This window comes from Didymosphaeria variabile (assembly GCF_027946475.1).
Source record: "Didymosphaeria variabile strain IMI 356815 chromosome Unknown scaffold_8, whole genome shotgun sequence".
NCBI lineage: Eukaryota > Fungi > Ascomycota > Dothideomycetes > Pleosporales > Didymosphaeriaceae > Didymosphaeria > Didymosphaeria variabile.
Genome location: NW_026611627.1, coordinates 875,473 through 895,365, shown reverse-complemented (window position 1 = coordinate 895,365; position 19,893 = coordinate 875,473). Strand labels below are relative to the sequence as shown.

Below are 19,893 nucleotides of genomic sequence, written 5' to 3'. Positions count from 1 at the left end.
TAAAATAGAATCAAGTCGCCATCCCAATACCTCCAAGTTCAGGTGTCGAATGATAGCCACTATCCCCACTCTTTACCCTTTCTAATGGCGGAAGCTCGCTTAGTGCCTGTTCGTAGAAGTCTAGGCTGCAATGCTCTTTCAAGTCTGGCAGTTTACAGGATGATCTGGTGCGCTTTGTGCTTTTCCGGATGATGTCTTTGAGCGTGAGGACTGGGGAAGGGGGCGTGATGGATGTAAGTTCTAAGTCCCCACCACCCATTACCACATCGCCGTCCCCATCCGAGGCCGCGACAACTGGCGAAGACGTCGTGGTGGCCTTAGCGCTCACATCCGCCCCGCTCGCCAGCGGCGACGAAGGCGGCACGCTCTTCCTCCTCGTTGCGCTCGCCACGAGCGCGCCCCAGAAGTCCGTCTTATCGCCTTTCTTCCCTTTGCAGTTCTCAGCCTTGAGGATGCCCTCCGTGGTCGACGGCGGCGGCGGTGGCGGAGGAGGTTGGAACGTTTCAATAGCCGGCAGCGTCACCTCGACGGGCGTGTGTACGCCGAAGCGTCTTCCCCAGCGGCATTCAGAGGGATAGTCGCAGGTATTCCAGCAGTCTTTCTGCTGCACACTCCCCTTCGCCATCGTGCTTTCATCCCCCTCCTCGCTCGAATTCGAATCCGAAGAACTCGAAAGACACTCGGACTCATCGTATATGCTGTCCTTACGGGCAGTCCTCCTCCAGCGTCCCCACGCCTTCCACCCCTGATAGTCAAACTCGCTCCCACACGCCTTGTGCTTCTTCCGCAGCGAAACCGCGCGCAGAGGTCGTCGCCAGCTTTTCACGCGCGATGTGCCTGCGCAGAAGGCGTGGCCGTCTTCGAGACAGCGGCGCGTTACGCCCAGCGAATACGTGCGGCGGCAGTGGTGGCATTGCCAGAGCCATTTTAGCGGCGAGGCCGGGACGTAGCGGGTGTCTGGGGCGGGGAGGGAGCGGGAGTAGGAGTTTTGTGGACGGGTGGGAAGAGGGAGAGGCGTGCGGGGGAGAAGGGGAGGGCGGGATGGAGAGGTGGGAGGGTTTGAAGGTGGTGGGGTGGATTTCGAGGTGGATGGGTTTGGATTTGGAGGGCATGGTGAGTATGTATGGGGTGCTGCTCTGCTGTGAGGGTGGTCTTGTCTTCGAGGGAGGGATGGTGATTGTGTCGAGAGAGATATACACCACACTGGTAAATGGAGACGGTGCAAAGTCCGGCTTTGCTTTGCTTTGCTCCTTGGAGTCCGAAGAAACGAGTGTTGCTGGAAATCGCACGAACAGCTTATCGTACATCCGTAGTGGAAGGAACTGGATAGAAGACTGCGTTGAAAACATAGAAGTCTTCCGTATGATATGCGCGTGTGTGAAATGCTCTTTGACGCCATAGCCGCGGATGCACTGAGCAGTATTGCTTTCAGTCTTTGTCAGTTGCGTCAATGTCTTTGTCTGCTATGAATAGCTGTGTAGAGTGTAATCTCTTGTTGCACGTGCGTTGTTCTAGAATAGACACTGCCTTTGTTCACACTACGCCCTCGGCGTCGTGAGGCTCTGCGTCTTCGGAAGTGGTGGAATTTGTGGGGAAGAGCTGGAGCCGGGATTGCCTGTGCATCATGATGGTGGAGATCTCGAAATAAGTATGGTAGTAATGCGGTCGAACATGGAGAGATGACGATGGCTTCAGTCAGTGAGCGGATATACCCAGGGCAGCTGGGTAGTATTGAAACAAGCAGACCAACACTGTGACCATCCAGCTAATCAGCCACACTACCCTATAGCAAAACACCACGGACTGCGCGCTCTCCAACAAGCAGAGCATCAGATGAAAAGCACGCACTCTTCTCAGAGTCACGACCATCCCCAGATCCTCCCTCCAGCAATCCCCACCGTCCAACCCCACCGTCCAACCCCAAAGATAAGCCCTCCCTCAATGCCGTCATCACGCATCCCCTCAGCTATCTATCATCACAATCACAGATCGAATTCACGCATCACCATCTACTCCCTCCACGCCCTCCCATCCCCGTACATATCAAGCCAATACCTTGGCGTGGAGCGGAGGCGTCACCAGCGCGCACCACTCACGCGACCAATCCACCACTTCACGTCGTCTTACACGCCAGCTCGCGCCAGCTTCAACCCGTAGTACGACGTGCTTCCTCTTTAGACCCATGCTACACGTCTGTCTTCCCGTCTCACGCTGCGAGATAAGGTAGCCACGCTCGCTTTCCGCCCGCGCACCGCGAGGAGAGGTCGAGATCGCCAACGGAAGGATGAGCGCAGGGAGGCCGTGACATCATGCAGTCGTCGTCGCCGACATGCGTGCCCCAGGTTCCGGGCGGGAGGATGCTGCTCGTGGCGTTTTGGAGGTGCGGGAGGAGATAAGGCATGTCTGGAGGGAGGCTTGGCGCGCGGTGGCACATGTGTGTGTGACGCTTGGCAGATAAGGCAAGTACCAGAGGGATCCCCAACAATGCTCGAAAAACCGCGAGTGTTGGGAGAAGCAAGCAAGATTTGATTCAAGGACAGTAAGAGCATTGATAGAAAGAAGCGAATTTGCATGTCAGTGTGAATTAAAGTATCGTTCTGTAAGATATATGTACAGAATAGCTAAGAAAAGGTGATTGCGGTAACTCCTTCCACCCACTAGGTATTGTAGCAATCGAGTTTTGCGCATGACCCTTTTCCCATTGATTGAAAAGACAGACGCAAAGGTGGTATCTCGAACTCCAGTCAAAATGCTACACACAATAATATCAAGTGAAGAACAACCGACGTGCTGGGAGTCTAGTGTTCGAGAGAGCTCTTCTCGTGGTGAACACCTTCAGGCCCAGCAGCCATCGCGTGACGATCGCCACCAATACCAGTGTGGGCGCCGTCGTGGCTGCTCTCGCTGGGTGCCTTGCCCTCGAGCATTTGGCTGTGTTGTGAGATGCCGTGGCGGTCGCCTTGGGGAATGTCGTGCTCTGCAGTGATCGGGTCGCTCTTAGCGGGCGTCCACGCAAGATAATCACGACGGACCTCAACGTAGTCGTATGCGAATTCGCCGAGCTGGTCATCGTCCATACCGAGGAGTTCAGCCTCTTCGGAGGCACGAAGGTGGAGACCGGGAATCTTGTCGATGGCGAAAGCGATGAGGGCGCTGACGACAAAGGAGTAGGCAGTGCAGGCGACGATGTAGGAGAATTGGATGTACAGCTGCTTCCAGTTGTGCATGATCCAGCCGCCAGAGATGGAGTTCACACCGTCAAGACCGACAATGTAGGGTGCGGCGAAGATGCCGTTGAATAGGAGACCGACCATTCCAGCGATACCGTGCTCAGCGAACACATCGAGGGCATCGTCAATCTTGATCCAAAACTTGACTACGAGCTGTCAGCGACAATCAAATCATCATGCAGAGTTTGAACATACTCTTGGTGGCAAAGTTAGCAACAATGCCGGTGGTGATGCCGAGAGCAACGCTGGCCCATGGGGTGATGAAACCGGAAGCGGGGGTGGCAGCGACAAGTCCAGAAATGCATCCTGAGCACCAGCCGACCATGGACCACTTGCGAGCAAGACGCCAATCGAGGAGAACCCAAGTCATGGCGGCGAACATGGCCGTCAGGTTACTGTTCCAGCAGGCCATGGTAGCACGCAGGTTGGCACCGAAAGCAGAGCCGCCGTTGAAGCCCAACCAGCCGAACCAGAGGAAAACGGTACCGAGCGTGATCAACGAAACGTTGTGCGGGCGGAAGTTCAGCATCATCTTCTCCTGGCGGCGACCGAGAACCCATGAGTAGGCGAGGGCAGACATTCCGGATACGATTTCGACGGGGCCTCCGCCAGCATAGTCGAGCCCACCCCAGGCGAAGAACCATCCATTTGCACCCCATGCCCAGCAAGCAACGGGGCAGTATACGATTGTGGCCCAGATCCAGATAAAGATCATCATGGGAATGAGACGACCGCGCTCGGCAACAGCTCCGACGATAATGGCGGCGGTGACGGCGCAGAATTGCATCTACAAGGGCTGATTAGCAAAAGAATCGTATAGGATCTAATTTGACGTACCTGATAGAAAGCATACAGGAGCTCGGGGACGAGAGGACTTCCAGGACTGGGAGCACCGAGAGTGTTCATAAGCCCGAACCTCTTCAAGTTGCCAATGAAGCCATTAGTGGCAGAGCCACTGAGAGCGAGCGAGTATCCCCAGAAATACCACTGGAAGGTGATGACAGAACTGGAGAACATGCAAGCCCAGATCATCGAGAGCGCGGACTTCCTTCGTGCGAGACCGGAGTAGAGAAATCCTAGACCTGGGACCATGACCATGACCATAGCGGATGCTATGATGATGTAGGCCTGGTCACCCGATTGGTACCATTGGTTCAGGTTCTCGATGCCTAATGTTCACGATGTGGTCAGTTTACTTGTGATTGTGACGAATGGTGTTCGCAGCCACGGATCTGGGCCTCGTGTTGCATATCCACGTGCGTGGTGACACAAAGCAGGGCAACTCACTTGAATCACCACCGGTCTCTGAATTGGTACCATTGAACTCAGTGGGCGCGCCCACCCAGGAGTACGACATGACGGGCGAGTTTGTTGACTTGTAATGGGTGTGACAGTGTACCAGACAGCGTACAGAAGTCAAAGGAAGGTTGGGTGGTCAGTCTGAGCTGGAGGTAAAGACAAGGGAGAGTGGGAAACCGGGGCACTTGAATGATATAGTGACCAGTGCAGTGGGAGAAACCGGAGCCTGCAGATCGACCCGAAAGGCACGCCGGGGTCTTTAATGGTTGGTGTCTGTCTTATCAGGGCTGGTGCTACTGGCGCGTTTGGGAAGGCAAAATAAACGATACCCGTGGGGTCGCGTTAGCAGATCTGGAGCTTTGTTCTTCTCGTGCCGGGTTTGGGCGGGTTGGCGTCACAGCGCAGCATCGACTTATCACAGGCTGTTACGGTACCGCTCTTTGACAGCTGATAAGAGCCCCGGGTGCTGCGACTGCCCAAATGGCCGATTGCGCCCGTCGCTGGGGCATGGAAGGCGGGAGCCCCTCGCGAGGAAGCAGTGGGCCGTGGCTTGGACGCGCCCAACGGTGACTTTACCATGACGGTCGTGCAAGATGGGCAAGTTTCATCCGCGGTGGGATCCTTGGCGGGTGGGATTTTTGTAAGGCGATTTGGTTTGCGTCGAGATAAGGAACGCCGCTAGCGCCGGAAGCGGGTGTCGCGCCGACCTAAGCCAATCTCGATCCGGGCGGCCTGCGTCCCTGCGCCGCTTGCCGCCACAAGTCAAACGCCAGCAGCTGGCGCCGCGCGAACCATTATGTATTTTCGTGAATGGCAAAGATAACGACGGCCTCGAGAGCGTCGACACTGACTTGCCCTCGGTCCGGGGTCTCTCCACACGCCAGCCTTGTCTGTTCCTGTCCATTCACTCCCGGCCGGCCGGCTTGCAGCCCATGGAGCCTCGAGAATGTCCTCGACTGTCGTGTCACTCACGTGCTCACGCCTTACGCCCTTGTACGAGGCCGCGTCGGTAGCACTCGGTTCCCAGGCACTGGTTCATCGTCGCCCCAGAACGATGAGAAACGTTCTTGCGCGGTCGCGTGCTACCCCGTTCCAGACCTCGGCGAGCATACAGCTGAACCCAAAGACTGGTAATTACTCCCCACAGCCCCCTTTCTGGTCGGCTGGAGCGTATCAACAAGAAATACGAAAGCGATATGAGCCTCTGTGCCTCTCTTGCTGTCGTAGAAACGTGTGCGTGGGCGCGCTCCACCGTACGACTACCGCGCTGCAGGTAAGCCTGCCCCCGCGCCCCGTATTGCGTTATACGTTGCGCAAAAAGTCAGCCCATGTCCCTGGGGAACCGTGATCTGGGTCCTGTCCAGTGGGGTGCGATATTCGGGCGCGGAGCGCATCTGGCGAGCAGTCAGCGTGGGACAAACTCAAATATTGTTTTGGAGACGGCGACACTCGCATTCACTAGCACTGCTTGTGCGAGTATGCTATTTCCGTCGAGAATTGCTTCATCCTGTCTCAGGAAGCATTGACCATGGAATCGTTGGTGCTATCTTGTCTTGCGCAAACGTGAGTGTAGCAATTACCTGACCATCGAAATTCTACGAGGGTGCGGTGGCCAGCCAATCCCTGCGTGTCCGACCTCGGACCTAACATTAGTACACATGTTGTCTAACAATCGCATGTCAAAGCCACTTGGAGATATCGAGGGCCTTGGCCACGTTTTCATCTCCGTGCCAATCAGAAAAATGACAAATGCGACGGTGGAGCTTCACTTTGGTTCGGAGTACATTTCGGATAGCATTGCGTTGTACATTCCGACTGCGATTATACAGCCCGCTGATATACCTACGTGTTGTGAACAAGGACCCTTTCCATCTATGAACCTGACCGATGTGAACAGGATTTTGTCAAACACTGTTCAACGGTCAAGTAGTACCATGAAGCACAGATATGTCGTGGAAGTCTAAAATCCCTCAAATGGTCAAGTGCTTGGTCTTATAATAAGACATCTATTCCGAAGCTACATGGACTTTGACCGTAAAACCATTGGCAGGTCCAAATGGACTCGACGAGCAATACTTCGCATCTGCTATGCAGCACAAGGTTGCACCCTGTAATTCAACGCTGCGTACAAGAATGCTTACTTCTCTTTCGAGTGGTGCTAACTACGATACATTCGTTCTTTATTCTTGTAGCTTCAATGTGCTTGGGAATAGAGCAAGTCTCTCCATCCTTTGTGATTGAAAGACAGCATTGCGAAAAAGGTGCGGAGCTGTCCCCAACCGCCAAGCGAGCGGTTAAAAGTGGGGCGATTGCCTGCAGCGAGCGGGAGCTTGACCCCGCCAAGTCTTCGATCGTTGCATCGACTCCCTCGGCGAGTGTTTCCGAGTGAGTGAATTGCGCTGCTGCACTTGCGCAGTCGGCCGCCAAGATGGTTCTCTCGTTCATCCTGATTCAGAACCGCCAGTACGTGAAGCCCTCGCCCGAGAAGAACTACACTGACAAAGGTTCAGGGGGAAGACAAGACTGGCGAAGTGGTATGCGCCTTACAGTGTAAGTTCTCACGCTCAGATATGTTGGGCGTAGAAGCTGATCTAGACACAGGATGAAGAAAAGGTCAAGCTCAAGGGCGAGGTACACTACATTCTCCATTTCGACCCACCATCCGAACTTCCCGTACTTCCGACCGGCTTACAATGCCTCATTAACGTTTCGCGCGCCCTTCGCTACACCTGTATATAATCGTCGGTTCGCGTCTTACTCTGTTAGGTTCACCGCCTCATCGCGCCCCGCGACCAGAAGCACCAGTCCAACTTTGTCGAGTTCCGGAATATGTCCAAGATAGTCTATCGACGATACGCCGGGCTATTCTTTTGCGCCTGCGTTGACACAAACGATAACGAGTTGGCATACCTTGAGGCGATACATTTCTTTGTGGAGGTGCTGGACGCATTCTTCGGCAACGTGTGCGAGCTGGATCTGGTGTTCAACTTTTACAAGGTGAGTGCTATACTTCGAACGGAGAATCACGTTGGAACACTGCAGGGAGGGAATATACAGCTAATTCAATGCAGGTCTATGCGATCCTCGATGAAGTGTTCCTAGCTGGGGAGATCGAAGAGACGAGTAAAACGGTGGTTTTGACACGACTCGCTCATCTTGATAAGCTGGAGTAGGGGTTGGATGAATGGATGTATACCACATATGGAAAAAGAGTTCCCGAGCACGTACGTTTGGATAACTAGCGCAAAACGGCGATATCACAAAACGAAGAAGCCGATATTGTAGATCAAGCCGACGGATGTCGCGAGATTTTGAGGAGCATCCCTGCTTCGCAGGAGAGTGCAACGAACCTAGAAGGCATAGATATGCTGCTGCTTTGGGTGTCCCGGCAGTAGTCAATGCACGCTCTCTATCGAGCTTGGAAGCTTTGATAGAAGTCATGTAATTGAAGGACACAGTCCAGTATTATGTACCTAATATTGCCCGGATTTGAAAAGAGGCTTTACAACAAATTCCGGGATCATGTTGATACGTCCATATAACCCATACATTAGTTATGTATTCAAAGAACCAAGACAGTCCTGGTGTACGTCCGGACGACACATGGCGTGACTTCCGCGGCCCGTTTCGGTCAAGGGCTGGATCGGAAGGTGTGGTTGCGGTGTACCACAGTAGCGCACGGGCCGCGTGCTCGGTATGGAAAGCTCAATGTCGAGAAAATAATGCCAGATCACCCAGATTCAAGAGTTCACTACGCGCCCCGCAAGGCCTCTGCTGCGGTTGAATCTTGACATGTTCTGCCTCGAAAGCCCTCCGCGTTCCTCACATACCCCGTACTGATCGTGACGACTGCAGCTTACCTCCGTCCTGAACCGCGACTGCGGACGCCCGCGCCGCAACCATGTCCGAATTTTCGATGTATCATGCCCTCGGACAGGGCTCGCCGAATCCGAACGGTCCTACAAGAAAAGAAGAACCATTGTATCGGCCTCAAGTTGCTGCCAGCCCTGCTGGATATCAACAGACTGGCAGCCCCGCATACGGCCACACCCCAAATCAGTACACGGGGACCCCGAATCAGATGCCTACACCAGGTCAGCAGCAAGGATACTTCCCGCCGCAGGGTCTCCCATCGAGTCCAGCAGGACAGGCTGTGGATTCATTAGCGCAGCAAATGGGTGGTTTTGGGTTGGGCGGGGAGCAGACAGGCACCGTCAGGCACAAGAAAAAGGACCGTCATGCATATCACAACATCGAGGGACCTGCAGGCAGTCCTCAGGCATTCAACGGCATGCCGCAAAGCCAGAATGGAACACCTAATCAATTCTTGAATCAAAATTCTCCTCAGGTGGGTGGACCGCAATGGGCCCAGCCAGAGATAACACCTGCCATGAACCAATTTCCGGCAGCTGCGCCAACGTTCTCGCCTGCGAGCCCTGCGACGGGCATGCAACATGCTGCGCGTCCGGCCGATCAGTTGACTGGCTCACCAGCTTCTTCACAGCAAGGACGCGTGGATCCAGAGCAGATACCGAGCATTCCACGGTCGCGTGACGCACCCGCAAAGTACTATCTGGAGCATGTATATCCTACTATGGAGCATCATTTTCCACCACCAGCACTGATACCCTTCGTGGCATTCGATCAGGGCAACTCTTCGCCGAAATTTGCCAGACTCACATTGAATTGTATACCCAATAGCGCTGATGCTTTGGGCTCCACCCATCTACCACTTGGTCTGGTTCTCCAACCTCTGGCCAAGCTACAGGAAGGCGAACAAGCAATACCAGTCTTGGACTTCGGTGATACCGGCCCACCTAGATGTAGGCGATGTCGAGCATACATCAACCCTTTTATGCAATTCAAGTCTGGCGGCAACAAATTCGTATGCAATATGTGCACATACCCAAACGATGTACCTCCCGAATATTTCGCGCCTACAGACCCGTCCGGCGTACGAGTAGATCGAATGCAGCGCCCTGAATTGACTCTGGGAACGGTTGACTTTATGGTTCCGAAGGAGTACTGGTCGAAGGAGCCGGTAGGGTTGAGATGGCTGTTCTTGATTGATGTTAGTGCTGAAGCTGTTAATCGCGGCTTTCTGGACGGCTTCTGCGAAGGCATCATTAGCGCCCTCTACGGTCGTGAGAACGAGCAGGTCGGAGATGAAGGCCAAGCTCAACGACGGCTTCCAGAAGGTGCCAAGGTTGGTATTGTCACTTTCGACAAGGAGTTGCACTTCTACAACCTGAGCCACAATCTGGAAGCAGCTCAAATGTTGGTGATGCCCGATCTTGAGGAACCATTTGTACCGTTAAGTGAAGGTCTTTTTGTCGACCCTGAAGAGTCCAAGGCAGTCATCAAATCCCTGCTCACACAGTTACCGAACATGTTTTCTGAATTCAAAAACCCCGAACCGGCTCTCCTTCCGACTTTGAATTCGGCAGTGGAAGCGCTCGCAGCCACTGGAGGAAAGATCATTTGCTCCTTAGCAGCTCTACCAACATGGGGACCAGGACGATTGTTCCTCCGCGATGATGGTAGCATACATAACAACGATGCTGAAAAGAAGCTTTTGACGACAGAGCATCCTGGGTTCAAGAAGGTTGCTCAGAAGATGGTAGAGAGCGGTGTCGGTGTTGACTTCTTCATGGCTGCACCTAGTGGCGGCTACTTGGATATCGCCACTATCGGTCACGTTTCAGCTACTACCGGTGGTGAAATATTTTACTACCCTAACTTCCATTCCCCACGGGATACACTCAAATTGTCGAAAGAGATCAAGCACACCGTCACGAGAGAGACCGGATACCAAGCTCTCATGAAAGTTCGCTGCTCGAATGGCTTACAAGTTTCAGCTTATCACGGAAACTTCTACCACCATACATTCGGAGCAGATTTGGAATTTGGTATCATCGATGCAGACAAGTCTATCGGCGTCATGTTCTCATACGACGGCAAACTCGATCCCAAATTAGACGCCCATTTCCAGGCAGCACTTCTTTACACGACGGCCAACGGACAACGCCGAGTGAGATGTATCAATAACGTTGCTAGCGTCAGTGAACGACCTGCAGAGTCGTTGAAATTTGTTGACCAGGATGCTGTTGTGACTATCATCGCCAAAGAGGCCGCCGCTCGCATGGCTGAGAAGAACCTCAAAGATCTCCGTGCCGCGTTAACAGAGAAGACTGTGGATATCCTCGCTGGATACCGGAAGAACTTCACAGGGCACAACAACCCACCAGGCCAGCTTGTTCTACCAGAGAACTTGAAAGAGTTCAGTATGTACATTCTAGGCTTGATCAAGTCAAGAGCGTTCAAAGGTGGAAAGGAGCCCACCGATAGGAGAGTGCATGACATGAGGTTGCTGAAGTCTATGAGCCCACTGGAGCTCTCACTCTATCTCTATCCGCGAATTATCTCGATCCACAACTTGGACGAGAGAGACGGCTTCGCCAACGAGAACGGCCATCTAAGGATGCCTGACGCAATTCGCGCATCATTCTCGAAGGTAGAAGAAGGTGGTGTCTACATCGTGGACAACGGTCAGATATGCCTGCTCTGGATACACGCTCAAGTGTCGCCAAACCTGTTAGAAGATCTGTTTGGAGAAGGGCACAATAGCCTAAAGAGCTTAGATCCGTTTGCGTCAAGCCTTCCTGTCCTCGAGACACATCTCAATGCTCAAGTGCGCAACATCCTGCAGTACTTGGAGGACACACGCGGCTCCAAGGCGATGACTCTGCAACTGGCACGACAGGGTCTTGATGGTGCGGAGTACGAGTTTGCAAGGCTGTTATACGAGGATCGCAACAATGAGGCGCAAAGCTACGTGGACTGGCTCGTTCATGTGCATAGGCATATACAACTCGAGGTAAACCAGCCTTATCCTTTGATAAACTGCGCACATATTAACGTAAACCTACAGCTTGCGGGACAGCGAAAGAAAGAGGATTCTGACGGCGGCTTAAGCTCGACGTTTGTAGGATTACGCACACCGTACTGGGGTTAAAGGGCTTTTAGCGGATCATGTCACTTGCATAGCGATTCTGGGAGTACAGCGGGTTGAGTAGAGTGAAACGAGTCATGTCACCTTTTTTCCATCTTTATTTTCGAGACCATGCCCTGGTATTGATGTTCTCTGTGAACGTGAAAGCTGCGGGACCTGCCAAGACTTTCCACGTGCGGCAAGTGTGCGGATAATCTGTCGGCCCGCTCGCTCGCTTAATTCAAGCCCACCAACTCCAAACTCTTCAAGTGCAGGTCGGAAGTTCAACGACAACGTACTAACCTCACAGTCGCCCACCATGCCTACCCATTTGTCGAAGACCCGCAAGCACCGCGGACACGTCTCCGCCGGTCACGGACGTGTTGGAAAGCACAGGAAGCATCCCGGTGGTCGTGGTATGGCTGGGTATGTCGCACATCTTGTCCTCCCAAGATGAAGAACTTCGCTAACAAAAAAATAGTGGTCAGCACCACCACAGGACCAACATCGATAAGTACCATCCCGGTTACTTCGGTAAGGTTGGTATGAGGTACTTCCACAAGACCCAACAAAAGTTCTGTAAGTCGTCGCATGCTCCAGGAGACATGGAATCATCATCCTAACAGCCCAAAAGGGAAGCCCGTTGTCAACCTCGACAAGCTCTGGTCGCTCGTCCCCGCCGAGAAGCGCGACGCCTACCTCGCCAAGAAGGGCGACAAGGCGCCCGTCCTCGACCTCCTCTCGCTCGGTTACTCCAAGGTTCTCGGCAAGGGCCGTCTCCCCGATGTCCCCATCATCGTCCGCGCTCGCTACGTCTCCGCCGAGGCCGAGAAGAAGATCAAGGAGGCTGGCGGTGTTGTCCAGCTCGTCGCATAAATGCGCACACGGAGTCTACGGCTTATGGAAATGATATACCTCACCTCTTCGGGTCCCGGTGTAAAGGGTCGGATATGGATAAAAGTTCAGTCTGGTTTGACTGTGGGCCTAGGGCTTGTGCTGCCTGCGGGCGCACAAGACTCTTGCAGCGTGGTGGCTGAGGAATGATGCCGATTCATAGAAATGAACGTCCATTCCTGAACAAACCTTTTCCTGCCCGATCGTGCCCTAGTGGGCCGGACGCTCACGGGCGTCATGCGGCTTCGCTGCTCAAGCAGCGTTCCGTAGGCTCTTCTGTGTGTGTGAATTGGTGGCTGTGATGTCGTGATGTATCATGCTAATCTCGAATAATTTGCTCTGCCGCATTGCAAGCAGGCTGATCGTCATTGACTATCTTTCCGCCTCGATCTTGCGATGGCAGCGGGACCGGATTTTTGGTTCCTGCTAAACGTCCTCGAGCTTTTCCTGCTTGTGCCTTAGTCCTCTAGCAACTGACATGCATGGGCAATATCGCAGTTACCCGGAAAACCCAAAAATTAGTGTTGAAAATCGGCCTTCGACCTCACGTCTGATAGATACGTAGTCATTGTAGGGCCAGGAAGCTATCATGAATTTGTGTAGACCATATTTGTAGCCTGGACAAAATCGTTTCTCGCCAGGGAATGTGTATTCGACATATCAATGCTTATGTTACCATTTCCATAAACTCTATTGCTCCTATATCAACAGGGGCCTGCATGGCGAGTCAATTGCGGCGTCGTTGCCTAGCTGTCCGCCTGTTTTGTCTCGGGTTGCATCGAATAGCCCATCACAGTCTACTGTCTTCGCACTCAATCGGCCTGCCCCAGCCGTTCACGAAGTGAACGAACAATCAACTCACTCCGCAATCGCATCATGACTTATCAGCTTCCGACTCTTTGTCAAAGATGGCTCAGAGAACTTTGGATCATGCCGGAAGAAGATCAAGCGATCTCTGCTAGTCAGGTCGAGAGCCCGCCCTACCGAACCAGCTACACGCCATCCTCAGATCAGCAGTGGGGGGGACCTCATTGATAAGATCCAGACTGAAGCGAGGAAAGCAACCGCTAGTGTAACTGACTCCGAGGAAGACGATCCTGACTTCCAGAAACTTTAGGCGCTTTTCCATCTCGATGTACATTCCGACGCTGCCTCCCTAGACAGTCTCGAGCTAGACCAGCTTCGCGAACTACACAGGAATAACAACCCAGGTCTCGATATAGACCCCGAGTATGCCTCTCGCAGCCAAGGAGTTTTCCTCGTGGCGGACGATGAGGTGTTTGCAGATGGCAACGCCTGGATTAAGTGTGTGCAGGCTGATTACGTGGCTGTGGAGTATGTACCGAAGAATCCAAGAAATCCCACTCAGCGGTACTTTGGGTGGATGAAGATGACGACGAGAAGTGTGGCAGAGTTGTGGAATGAGTTGGGGATATCTGGGGAATTGGGGCGTGTTGCGCCGCAGACGATTGGGGGGATGCATTTGGTGGTGTGGGATGGGGATTAAAAGTATCACTCTGTAGGATGGGTTCTAGCACTTTGAAACCTTTCGCCGGTTTCAAGGGAAAAGTGCCTCCGAAGGATGTTGCCGCAGTCGCCCCTACTGTCGAATGCGGGCTGAAGAGAAAAAAAAAAAAGGAACATCTACAAACAACAGTACCCGCTTCAAATATGGTCGAATAGGCCATCCATACAATCGCCAGAGGACCTTGACTGCCAAATCTAGGCCTTGCCCCAGGCAACGACACTGCCCTAACAATGATTCCCTTAGATCGTGTTTAGGATTGTGTCAACCTGCGCCTGGAACCACGCAAGATCACACGAACACTCGACTTTTCCCGAATCAGATAGAGGGGCCTCGCAGGTGGCTACCGTCACCCCGATTGCTTCCAGCTTCTGCAGTTCTTCCTCCATTCCCAAGCTGTTTCTTTCCTCAAGAATTGTTATCATACGAGCGCTCCAGTGGCCGTGCATAAAGTCCATGATGTTGCCTTGAGTGGCCTCCCATGCCTTGTTGAACTCTTCGACTAGAAGTTCGAAAATGTGAGTGTCTTGTTGCTCAGCGTACCGTATGTCGTCGATGTCTTCGTTGGACAGTGGTCTTGTTGAGAGCGAGTTGCTTCTATTCGTAGCTTGATCATCAAGCTCAGATGCATGTGGAATATGCTGACTCATATGACAGGTGTGTGTCAACCTCAGAGCTTCGAATGTAGACGCTCGTACTATCGAGCTATGCACCCAGGATTCGGTGAGTTTACCATCTGAAACGAGACTTGCTATAGTATGCCATGCTCTTGCCAAGGTTTCCATGCCAAAGGGATTACCATCACCGTCGCTATGGCTTCTAACGGCTGCGATGGCGGAGCTAAAGACATTGCAGCCATTCGAAGTACAAATGCAGTGGCAGTCGTCCGTTCGGTTGGAATCAAATATACTATTGACAAAGCAAGAAACCGAAGAGATCTCTTCGACAGAAAGAGTCCTGGATAAGTAAGTTTCTGTGTTCCAGGAACCTTCTTGCCTGTCATAGTCAAGCACTTCTTGAGCCTGAAGACAGAAAAGCGTAATTCTCTCTGCGATGAGATGCAGAAGCATCGTCTTCCAGGTTGGATGTGTTGCCGTAATGTCTGCGCCATACGATACGAACCATGACATGAGCCGCAGATAGTTATCAATCGTACAATTGGACTTAGCTGCATGATAACACAAAGGTGTACCCCTTTGCAGGTGGTTGACATCGGCATAAGGGAATCCAGCTTCGTGGAGAATTCGAGCAGCTTCCACCGTCATCTTGCCATCTCTCGAAGACAGCATTGCCTCTGCTGTGTAAAGTGAAGCGCAATAATTCGGATCAGGCTGTGCAGCCCTTGACAGAAACATGTTCGATTGGTTCAATTCCCGCTTATGCTCGTGGTATAGCGAAGTTGCGATAAGCGTCATAAACTCAGTGTTGCCCGTACTAAGTGCGACTGGCCAAGTTTCGTAGTTGAACCACGGCGACCGAAGTAAAACAGCCATCGACGCAGTGTACCGGCAGTGCATTGCAGCTTTCAGCATCTCAAGGTATTCATCTTTGTCTAGGAATCCGTGAGATATGAATAGCTCGAGGCCACGCGGCCAACTCAATGCTCGCCAAATCGAGAAGTCAGGGTTCGCCTCCGAAAGGAGATCTTTCGGTGCCTGTAGGATGAGTTGGACCTCCAATTCATTACGGATCGTGACTGCGCGTACTAAAGGTCCGTCGAGACAATCTACTAGATGTCAGTGACGCTGCTAAGCCTCAAAGCCTACTTACCCGGTCCTAATTCATGATCCAGCTTGAGCTCGGAGTAAATGTTCGTCCAGATCAAAGAATCTCCAGACTCGTTATGATAGAAATGCCGACAGATGTTCGTCATGAATTCGGTAGAGAACTCGAAGCAGCTGAATACACTAGTCCATGGAATGGCATCGGCTATGCTACGCATATCCGATACCAAAGGCGGCACAGGGGTAGTGTATCCAGTCATGAGTGAAACAACAGGCGTGCTATCATCCCTAAAGTTAGCTTCGTTTGATTTAGTGGTGTGATGACCTACCAGTCATCGTCATTCTTTTCGTTGAGATTGCAGCTCAGATCCACGAAGAACTGGATCGTAGCAAGGAGTGCCTCGAGAAATTCCGAGGAACATACTGAGCGTAAATTGCGCTTCAACGCGTGACCCAAAGGATTCAGCATGGTCTGGAAGGCGTCAAAAAACAATTTGAGGCACTGAGTTCGGAGCCTACGCCTAGATAACTGGATATTGTACTAGAACACATCGGACTTACGTGGGCCAAGGTATTTCCATACATATCCAAATCACGGACACCTCCTCTTCCGTCTCTTAGCAATTTGCTCAGAGCCCGTAAGGTCGACCACACAGCTTGGGTGTCCTGATGAATAGAATCGCTCCGGTCTTCTATGGTGTGAGTCGTTGCGTAGATGTGCGCCGAGAAAGCATCTAGAAGAGCAAATACTGGGCTATTCCGCGGCACAATGTGTCTTATGGCCATATATGGTGATACCCATGTGTTTGTCCACATCACACTTGCTTCGATCAGGTATCCGAGCCCATTGAAGCAGAACCGTAGTCGGGTTCGAGCAGTTCTGGCTTTTTGTGCCACCACGGCAAGTGGGCAGGGTGGTGAGTGTGCGAAGTATTTTGACCAGCTGAACGACGTTCGATGTTCCGATGAAGCCCGGTAATATCTTCTTGAAGCTCTGGTACAAGAGCAACAAGGCAATCTCTTGTATTGAAGGCCTTCTTCGATGCTCTTGCCGATATCCCCGGCCCTGTAGATTTGCGTTTCTTGGTAGATGTCTGTATATCCATCACAGGATGCTTTGAGCACACTTTGAGTGGGTATTCCGCGTCGCGCTTGCTCCTCCAAGAGTTCGCTCACAGCTAGTGTCAGGATGTCGATCTTTCCTGCTATGTGAGAGAAATGGACCGTATGTTCTGACGGTTCTCCAGTAAGCGACTTGCCATCTTGTAGAGAACTCAGCTGCTTCTGGGAATGTTGGATCACCGTCTCTAGTAGTTCAGTCTGACGTGTCTGTTGTTGTTGGATGAGCTCGACTCCCTTGCGAATCGCAGTGGTCTGATCTATTGCCTGGCCATGAAATCGTAACGAAGTATCACTGCTCTCGTTATTCTTACGAATTACTCGCGTAAACCTTTGAAACTTACACTTGAAGGATCTGTACAATGGTCCGAAGATTGCAGAAGACTCGATCAAGCTGTTTCTGCAACTCATCAAGCGTACCCTTCCTAAATGGAAAGAGGACTCTGCTCGTCGCACACAGCTTTCTCTTGGACCCATCGATTCTGATGCACTTCTTCAGGTATAGGTCCAATTTTTCAGTGGCTTCCTCGCACGCAACGATGCATACTAGGACTTCTTTAGACAAAGCATCGTTATCTCGCCAAAGGTACTCAGTCTGCTCTTTCAGGATCTTAAGCACAGTCTCGGTTCGCTCGATCCGAGATAAAATACTGACGATGTCCCGATGAAAATTTCGATAGCCATAGTAATAGGTCTTCAATCCTTCCAGTACTTGCACCTAAAGGGACAATACACCCACAATACTCCCAGGGTCCGGCATCTCAGTTCGCTATTCTTCGTTTTCTTGGGCAACCCCAAGATAATGAGACCAGCTGAAGGAGGCCGGTCATAACCCTGCAGGTCTTGCCTCGATTTAAATGAAACGGTATTTTGCGATTCGTCCGCCTTCTTCAGATGCAAGGTTCCCCGGCCCCAATCGTGACGCAGCGCACTATTCGCGTAAGCAACAGATTTTGTCTCACATACCTGGGTACGATTTGACACCCTGATTCGGTGTATGCATCGCCCGCACATCACGCCTAGTATTGCTTACGCGTAAGATGCAATTCGTGGGTTAAAGATAGCATCTAGGACCCCTTCTATGTACTCAATCACTTTGACATATGGTGCATACAGACAATGGATATAGTATGTTTGATCCACAAATCTGGCGTAACCAAGATTATAAATCCTGATTGGCTTTCCAGACCAAGGTGCTGGCAACTTGTTGATATCCATAGCCGGCGGCTGTGCATGCGATCAGAGCTAGACAGGAGATGAGATAGAATCCATTATATCAGAGATGCAACCTCTGGCCACCATATATCCACAAGTAGCTTCAGTAATATGCAAACTTCTCTCTATACCTAACCTTGTGCAGCATGCCTTTCCATGTCTTTCCTACCTCCCTTAACTGTCTTTGCAATCCATGCCTCCAAGCTCCGATGCAGGTACTCCTCTTGACCTATTCCCTCATTTAGTTCCAATAAGTGAAACTTGTTCAGGCTGTCGGCCCATTTTTTTTCCAGCGCACCGTCGTGCCCATAAGGGTTATGGTCCAAGAACGCGGTCCACATGCTCACCGTCCTAATAGCTACCTCCTTAGGAACTGCAAACCATTCATCGTGCTTGGTCATGCACTTGGGCGCCTTGCCGTGGCTCTTACAATCCATGTACCTCCTGAAATTATTCAGCTGTTCATGGCATACCGCCTCGATCTTTCTCAGCACGTCATACCGAATTGGGGCCGAGACATAGACGTCTTCGAGATCGGTGATGCCGCACCTCCTTATCTGTTCTATCCGCTCGTTCACGTCTGCAGAAATACCGATCTTAACCCATATCTCCTTCCGGTCACGAGATGGGTCGAACTGAGTGGAGAAGAATTCGGGCGCTTGAAGGACATAGATGTAGCCGGTGAGGGGTTTTTCGAGAATTTTCCTGATCCTTCTTGCCGTAGCTGCGGGATTGCGAATAGGAAAGACACATGTGGAGTGGAAGTCCTGTGGCGATGGCCTTCCTAGCGGCGGAATCGAGATTTCTTTGTCAAACTCGGCGAAGATATCTCCAAAATCTGTGGTGTTGTCCTGGGAAGATGAGGAAGATGAGGAAGACTTGAGAGTCGTTGACATCTCACAATATATGGTTAAGGTTGGATCACTATTCTTCTGGAACTCGGGTGTCGAAGCTCGTGGAGTCAACTCCCCACTAGACGGCAAAGCAAGTCTTAGCGTCAGATTTTCGCTCTTAGGAATACCAACTCCGTTCGGTAGAGGTGTGGTGGTATCACGTTCTACTGGCTCATCTTGAGGGATACTCGGAGATTTTTGGACCTGTCTCTTAACGTCCGATGGGATATTTAGTCCTCGTGGCACAGGACTCTGCCCAAATGCGCCTACTTTGTAGATCTGGTCGCCGAATTTGCGTCCCTCTGCGTAATCCGCACAACGAAGCTCTTCTAAAGAATAACTTGAATATGGATGTTGACAGGTGATTGTTTGATAATACTCGTACGATCCGTAGGGGTCCTTCATCATGATGTGCTGGAAGGGTGAACTTGGACTCTCATCATCCGACTCTTCACCATCCGACTCTTCACCATCCGACTCTTCACCATCCGACTCTTCACCATCCGACTCTTCACCATCCGACTCTTCACCATCCGACTCTTCACCATCCGACTCTTCACCATCCGACTCTTCACCATCCGACACTTCACCATCCGACTCTTCACCATCCGAATCTTCGTTATTCCCGGATTCCGAAGCAAGCTCTTGTTGACCTGCTCCCTTAGATCCGGAGGGGGACTGTTGTTGAGTTGCTCCCCTAGATCCGAAGAGGGACTGTTGTTGACTTGATCCCGTAGATCCGAAGAGGGACTGTTGTTGAGTTGCTCCCCTAGATCCGAAGAGGGACTGTTGTTGACTTGATCCCGTACCTCCGAAGAGGGACTGTTGTTGAGTTGCTCCCCTAGATCCGAAGAGGGACTGTTGTTGACTTGATCCCGTACCTCCGAAGAGGGACTGTTGTTGAGTTGCTCCCCTAGATCCCCCAGATAGGGAGGTGCTCTCATCTCGAGAAGGAGCCGTTGTTGAGCCCAACCCAAACATTTGTATTTTTACTTGGCTGTGT

The 19,893-nt window shown here is 52.0% G+C and overlaps 7 protein-coding genes across 7 annotated transcripts; 4 read left to right on the top strand and 3 right to left on the bottom strand.

Moving 5' to 3' along the window:
* Window positions 1-227: 227 nt before the first annotated feature.
* On the top strand, window positions 228-578 carry N0V89_010515 (uncharacterized protein; the record flags this gene model as incomplete). Its single annotated transcript, XM_056219257.1, is given in 2 exon segments — window positions 228-233; window positions 246-578. 2 exon segments carry the CDS (start codon window positions 228-230, stop codon window positions 576-578), a joined length of 339 nt encoding a protein of 112 aa, XP_056066384.1.
* A 2,220-nt stretch (window positions 579-2,798) lies between these two features.
* On the bottom strand, window positions 2,799-4,587 carry MEP1 (low affinity high capacity ammonium permease; the record flags this gene model as incomplete). Its single annotated transcript, XM_056219256.1, has 4 exons — window positions 2,799-3,376; window positions 3,426-4,017; window positions 4,068-4,399; window positions 4,518-4,587. The coding sequence occupies 4 exons, from the start codon at window positions 4,585-4,587 to the stop codon at window positions 2,799-2,801; spliced, it is 1,572 nt and encodes a 523-aa protein (XP_056066383.1).
* Window positions 4,588-6,957: 2,370 nt separating this feature from the next.
* Window positions 6,958-7,702, top strand: aps2 (AP-2 complex subunit sigma; the record flags this gene model as incomplete). The annotated part of the gene is made up of 5 exons (XM_056219255.1): window positions 6,958-6,992; window positions 7,040-7,079; window positions 7,131-7,160; window positions 7,296-7,526; window positions 7,601-7,702. 5 exons carry the CDS (start codon window positions 6,958-6,960, stop codon window positions 7,700-7,702), a joined length of 438 nt encoding a protein of 145 aa, XP_056066382.1.
* A 728-nt stretch (window positions 7,703-8,430) lies between these two features.
* SFB3 (COPII coat Sec23p-Sfb3p heterodimer component) lies at window positions 8,431-11,544 on the top strand (the record flags this gene model as incomplete). Its single annotated transcript, XM_056219254.1, has 2 exons — window positions 8,431-11,406; window positions 11,461-11,544. 2 exons carry the CDS (start codon window positions 8,431-8,433, stop codon window positions 11,542-11,544), a joined length of 3,060 nt encoding a protein of 1,019 aa, XP_056066381.1.
* Window positions 11,545-11,839: 295 nt separating this feature from the next.
* Window positions 11,840-12,396, top strand: RPL28 (60S ribosomal protein L28; the record flags this gene model as incomplete). Its single annotated transcript, XM_056219253.1, has 3 exons — window positions 11,840-11,946; window positions 12,002-12,099; window positions 12,155-12,396. 3 exons carry the CDS (start codon window positions 11,840-11,842, stop codon window positions 12,394-12,396), a joined length of 447 nt encoding a protein of 148 aa, XP_056066380.1.
* Window positions 12,397-14,181: 1,785 nt separating this feature from the next.
* On the bottom strand, window positions 14,182-16,132 carry N0V89_010510 (uncharacterized protein; the record flags this gene model as incomplete). Its single annotated transcript, XM_056219252.1, has 4 exons — window positions 14,182-14,546; window positions 14,928-15,665; window positions 15,710-15,942; window positions 15,993-16,132. 4 exons carry the CDS (start codon window positions 16,130-16,132, stop codon window positions 14,182-14,184), a joined length of 1,476 nt encoding a protein of 491 aa, XP_056066379.1.
* Window positions 16,133-18,128: 1,996 nt separating this feature from the next.
* On the bottom strand, window positions 18,129-19,871 carry N0V89_010509 (uncharacterized protein; the record flags this gene model as incomplete). The annotated part of the gene is made up of 1 exon (XM_056219251.1): window positions 18,129-19,871. One exon carries the CDS (start codon window positions 19,869-19,871, stop codon window positions 18,129-18,131), a length of 1,743 nt encoding a protein of 580 aa, XP_056066378.1.
* Between the last annotated feature and the right edge of the window lie 22 nt (window positions 19,872-19,893).